Raw genomic sequence first — 5,745 nt, 5'->3', positions numbered from 1 at the left:
CCAGCCCAAACCAGTACTCCACCTCCACTCTGCTGGCATCTGAGTCGGACTGGATCTCTCTGGCCTTTACCAATCCAGCCACGGGCCCATCCATCTGTCCCTGTGGCCCATGAAGAAGACTCACTCTGATTTCATCAGTCTATAAAACCTTAGGACAATGAGTCTTGATATATTTCTTGGCCCAGCCTTTATTTTTCCAGGCGCTTCTTGCGACCCTGTTGACTATTTTGAATGAAACGCTTGATTGTTCGATGATCACGCTTCAGAAGCTTTGTAATTGTACGAGTGCTGCATCCCTCAGCAAAATATCTCATCGATTTTGGACATTTCTGAGCCTGTCAAGTACTTCTTTTGACCGATTTTGACAAAGGAAAGGCAGTTACCTAATAATTATGCACACCTGATACAGGGTTTTGATGTCATTACACCACACCCCTTCTAATTACAGACAGAGATGCACATCACCTAATATGCTTAATTGGTAGTAGGCTTTTGAACCTATACAGTTTGGAGTAAGACAACATGCATGAGGCCTCTTTTCCACGAACTGTTGATAGGCAGTGAAATGCCTTTCAAACTCTCACAACCGCTCGCTGACGCTTGGTAAGTGCTCCCTGCTGGCTGCTGCCTGGCAACTGCTCACTGCTGCCTGGTAACTGCTTGCTGAGCACACAGCTCAACAGTTCGTGGTAAAGAGGTCTAAGGATGATGTGGTCAGAATACTCATTTGCCTAATAATTCTGCACTCCCTGTAGTACCCCGAAGATTTGCAATGGAAGGGCTTAATGTTCAGACTACACAACTACGCCCCACACACACTCAAGTCAACTCAACATCGTTCTTTTAGGCTCTCATAACTTTGATTTAAAATTCACTTACAGATAATCTCCTTGTATTGTTCACACAGTTGATAATACTGATAATAAGTCAATTCAACATTTAATTTACTTTCAGCAGTGTTGTTAGTACCATAGCAAGAGATGTATGTATTGTAAAGGTTTTTTTTTTGTTGATCATTAATTTTTTATTTTTTTTTATGTTGCAGACTATGTTACGGGGGGGGGGTATGACACTGCGAAGAGGGCGGCGAAGAGGGAGGTGATGGACCGGCTGCTGCAAGTCCTTCAGACTACTTACCACCGCACGTGGTCGGTTAAAAAAATTCAGACAATGTGGTCTGACTTTAAGTCCAAGACCCCACGTGCGGTGGCGAAAATAAAGTCTGACCTTGAGTGTAAGTAACAAATGTTTTTTTTCATATATGTAGCGGGATGTGTAATTTTTTTTCAACCTTGTTAATCCTCACGATTTTCCAATGTATCAGTGGCTTTATACTCTTATTGTTATGCAATGCACTGTTTAACCTTAGGTAATATCTTCTTCTATCTGTATTTTTAAAACAATCTCACATTTTTTTTTAGTGGATGGGTCTCAGCGCCGCAGGCGGTCCCGTCGTGCCTCTGCTCCTCCCTCTTCCAGACAGGGATTGGATCCTGCTGCTGTCCCCTCCCCTGAAGATAATGATGAGGAGGCTGGACCCAGCACCAGCCACAGATCAAGAAGTCGGCAGCGCCGTGGGCAAAGGCGTGCCCGTGGCCGGAGCCTGTCTGTGGCATGTAAGTATTTTATAACAAAGTTTTAACATTAATCAAATGAAAGTGGTACGTCTGTAAGGAAGGAGATTAGTACATAATTTAATTTTGCACAGAACTATGTTTTTTTTTTTTTCTCTCCAAGAAAAAAAAAAAAAAGTTGCATGATGCCATGTTTTCTTTTTATCGTAGCATCTATCTCTGTGCGACTTCGCAGGCGCAGGCGCGGAAGACGACAGAAGTCTTCCAGCAGGCCAGAATCTGGTCAAAGTGGCACAACTGTGTGTAAGTAAAATGTACTGTTGTACAAAGAAGTACACACAAGACGGAATGTATCCACATATTTATAACAGTACTAACTTAACTCTTTTTTTGTGTGTGGAGGGGGAAATAAAAGTTGTACCGAGTGTTTAATGTGAAAAAAATTCCACTTTCAAATCATCTGCTGGCCAGTGACCACTGACCAGTTTGTTTTCTGTACACTGTTTGTTGTTAAAAGTCAATATTTATTACAAATATTGATTGCCACTACAAGGCCCAGGGAACTAACATGCGATGTAGTAAATTTGATAGTTACAATGATATAGTAGAGGTTCTTTGAGAAGTGTTTTTATCGTTATTGCTAATTTTCATTATGTATATAGTGCCAACATCTTCCTCTTCGATGCACAGAGTATATTGTGTTGTCAGTTATCTGACAAAGACTGTACGTGCACACAATGTACATCATACCAAAGTCCTATGTCTGTATTGCCCTCTATTCAACTACTTTTATCAAACAGTGTACAAAGTTTCTCATAATTTACCACATCAAATTTTGCTTTTGAGAAAGTCTTATCGATGTGTATAACGTTGCATCTAGAAAACATTCAATAAATATGTAACACCTTACTTAATGCAAAATTATATTTTGCTTGTGCGTTACATTATTAAACCTTTTACATGGTATTTGATGCAGTGTATTGATTTGCGGACGTTGTAGTGCATGTATCGTATGGTAGTCTAGAAGAATGAGTTATAGGAGGAAAACAATACAGACAGAAGGAAGAAATTAAAGGAACACTATCTAGAAAAAACTCGGCAGTTAACATGTTACAGATGACAGGTTTTGGGCCAGTCTACCTGTTTTTAGGGGTGATTCCCAAGGCTTTATTTGTTTTCAACAGCATTTACTGAACAACAGTTTACAAATATAACTGACAACATAGTGTGCAAGTGACGAGTAGGGAGACCGGCTGTTATCTTGCCATTTTGGCAGTTCAACTGCTGTTCATGAAATGCTTTTGAAAACAAAGAAATCCATGAGAATCACCCCATGACGGTGATGGATTGTGCCAAAAGCCGTCGGTTCTGTCAGATGTTTACTGCCTACTTATTTCAAGATAGTTGTCCTTGAAGAACTCCAGCCCGAAGTTGAATGGATTGGAATCGTAGAAAAGTAAGAGCACTGACCCACCACCACATCACCCTGCTTCCAGATTACAATACCTCATCCAGCCAGTGATTATGTCCATCCATAGTGAAACTAGTGTATCATCCCTAAATATTATGTAAGCCGGGAAGCCCATGGTTTAATTTCACAACTTGAAATGAAACTTTATCCCTAAGTGGCCATAAATAAATTGTACATACTGGGCCAACATATCAATTTAAGAAATGTTGACAAGCTTCAGTACTATGGCAGTATGCACGTGTGTAATGGTAGTTTAAAGGTATTCCTTATCCACTAGCCACAACAATTTCTTCAACATTTATGTGTCTTTTTTGGATTGTGATTTTGCGATACACTAATTTTGGCAGTCATATTTCATTAGTCATACTTTTTGAAAAACAATGAGTATGTATTTTGATTCTGGATGAGATCATTCATTGGCAAACTTAGACATGAGTAAACAGTGACTTTTCGGCTTATAAAAAGCATTCATCGGAGTGGTTCCTGACTAACAATGAAAAACACACTTTCTGTACACTGACATAAAGTTTAACAATTTTTCTGCAAAGATAAATGTAATTATACATGACTTAAATGTTACTCAGTCAGAGAACACTTTTCCTGCTATCCAAGCTGAGTTGATAAGATCAACATTGCCCTGAATGAAACGTAACGTACACTCTGGTGACTGGCTAGCCATTGTAAATTCCAAGTTCAAATTGAAACTGGGCTAGTCACATCACATCACATGCACCATTAATTCTAAGCTAAAGAGAATTGTGGCATTTCAAACCAACGTATGCATGGGGAAAAAAAAGAATAGTGCCAGTAAACACCATCTTACAAAGCATATGACACAAACAATGAAGTAAAAAATTTAAATAAATCAATCATTTTGCGCATTGATAAACCCATTGTACAAGCATGAGAGGTTCTTAACAAGAGTCCTAGTTTAAACCAGGTTGTACAGATTTCATGAAATGTGTACATTTTGAATCTTGTGTACATCTCATTTTTTCCTTTAGAAGCCACCCATGAATACAGTGAATGTCAATGTATAAGTTGTGTTTTCAATGTGTTTGTCATGAAAAAGTACAACGAAAGTATTATAATGTGAAAAATCACTGTTTACTTTTCTCGAATCTAGCCTAACCAATCAATGCTATCACTGGGTTTCATAATGCCTTGCTTTTACTGATGGCTGATACGGTACCACACTCTACTGTTTATTCTTTTATTATCAGTTTTTGTTCATGCATAGTGTAATATTTTATTTTTCTCCATCTTTTTCTTTACAGCTTCTTCTCATTTCGAGATTCTGGCCGGCCAAGTCTCAACCCTGCAGCAGGAAGTGGTGGTTCTGACTTCCACTGTTCAACAATTAGAACAGTGGAAGTCAGAACAACAAACGACTCTTCAGCAGCAGCAGGCGGACTTTGAGGAGCGACTTCGGCAGCAAGAGGCAGCTTTCCGCCACCAACTGCTGCAACAAAGGCAGGAGATGGAGGGCCAAATTGAGGAGCAAAGGCAACGCATCCTCGCTTTCAGGGAGGAGGCAGGACAGCTCCATGACTATTTTGGACAACTGGCAGGTACAAGGAGGATGTAATGTTGGTCCTGACTCCTCCTGGGTTCCGAATTATATCCAGTGGCTTGCAAAAGTATTCTGCCCCCTTGAAGTCTTCCACATTATATCATATTACTGCCACAAACATGAATCCATTGTATTAGAATTCCACGTGAAAGACCAATACAAAGTGGTAGACATAAATAGTATTTCTTGAAATATGGGCTACAAGGTGTAGAAAAGGCCGCCCGAGTTTTGATATAGCCTACAAGTGCTGGAAGCCGAAATATTTCATTCGCCACTATCCATGGCGGCCTGGAGGGGGAATAGTAATTAACACGGCCCTGGGCTTTTTTTGTAGCCAAAGTTTTTGTATGGGTACACGTGAGAAAAAGTGGACTGAAAATCATACATGATTACAAACATTTTTTACAAATAAATAACTAAGTGGGGTGTACTTAATTATTCGGTCACCTGAGTCAATACTTTGTAGAACCACCATTTTTTTGCAATTACAGCTGCCAGTCTTTTAGGGTATGTCTCTACCAGCTTTGCACATCTAGAGACTGAAATCCTTGCCCATTCTTCTTTGCAAAACAGCTCCAGCTCAGTCAGATTAAATGGACAGCGTTTGTGAACACCAGTTTTCAGATCTTGCCACAGATTGTCGATTGGATTTAGATCTGGACTTTGACTGGCCCTTTCTAACACATATATATGTTTTGTTTTAAACCATTCCATAGTTGCCCTGGCTTTATGTTTCGGGTCATTGTCCTGCTGGAAGGTGAACCTCCACCCCAGTCTCAAGTCTTTTGCAGTCTCCAAGAGGTTTTCTTACAAATTTGTCCTGTAATTGGCTCCATACATCTTCCCATCAACTCTGACCAGCTTCCCTGTCCCTGCTGAAGAGATGCACACCCCCAGCATGATGCTGCCACCACCATATTTGACAGCGGGGATGGTGTGTTCAGAGTGACGTGCAGTGTTAGTTTTCCGCCACAGAGAGCGTTTTTCATTTTGTCCAAAAAATACCATTTTGGTCTCATCTGACCAGAGCAACTTCTTCCACATGGTTGCTGTGTCCCCCACATGGCTTGTGGCAAAATGCAAATGGGACTTCTTATGCTTTCTGTTAACAATGCCTTTCTTCTTGC

General features: G+C 40.3%; 1 protein-coding gene across 1 annotated transcript; it reads left to right on the top strand.

Annotated features, from left to right (window-relative positions):
- The first annotated feature begins 1,096 nt into the window (after positions 1-1,096).
- Positions 1,097-4,691, top strand: LOC137570960 (uncharacterized). Its single transcript, XM_068279646.1, has 4 exons — positions 1,097-1,234; positions 1,422-1,616; positions 1,785-1,877; positions 4,323-4,691. The coding sequence occupies exons 1-4, from the start codon at positions 1,102-1,104 to the stop codon at positions 4,631-4,633; spliced, it is 732 nt and encodes a 243-aa protein (XP_068135747.1). The 5' UTR covers positions 1,097-1,101; the 3' UTR covers positions 4,634-4,691.
- Positions 4,692-5,745: the final 1,054 nt, after the last annotated feature.

Source organism: Hyperolius riggenbachi, chromosome 4 (genome assembly GCF_040937935.1).
Source record: "Hyperolius riggenbachi isolate aHypRig1 chromosome 4, aHypRig1.pri, whole genome shotgun sequence".
In the NCBI taxonomy this organism is placed as follows: Eukaryota; Metazoa; Chordata; class Amphibia; order Anura; family Hyperoliidae; genus Hyperolius; species Hyperolius riggenbachi.
The sequence above is the reverse complement of the archived record's forward strand: the minus strand, read 5'-3'. Positions and strand labels throughout refer to the sequence as shown.

What these genes read in the sequence shown, in the direction of transcription:
- LOC137570960 (XM_068279646.1), top strand. Translation starts at nt 1,102, where the DNA reads ATGGACCGGCTGCTGCAAGTCCTTCAGACTACTTACCACCGCACGTGG. An exon ending in CCGGAGCCTGTCTGTGGCAT is followed by an intron (nt 1,617 to 1,784) that starts GTAAGTATTTTA and finishes TTTTTATCGTAG; the next exon opens with CATCTATCTCTGTGCGACTT. An exon ending in TCAAAGTGGCACAACTGTGT is followed by an intron (nt 1,878 to 4,322) that starts GTAAGTAAAATG and finishes TTTTCTTTACAG; the next exon opens with CTTCTTCTCATTTCGAGATT.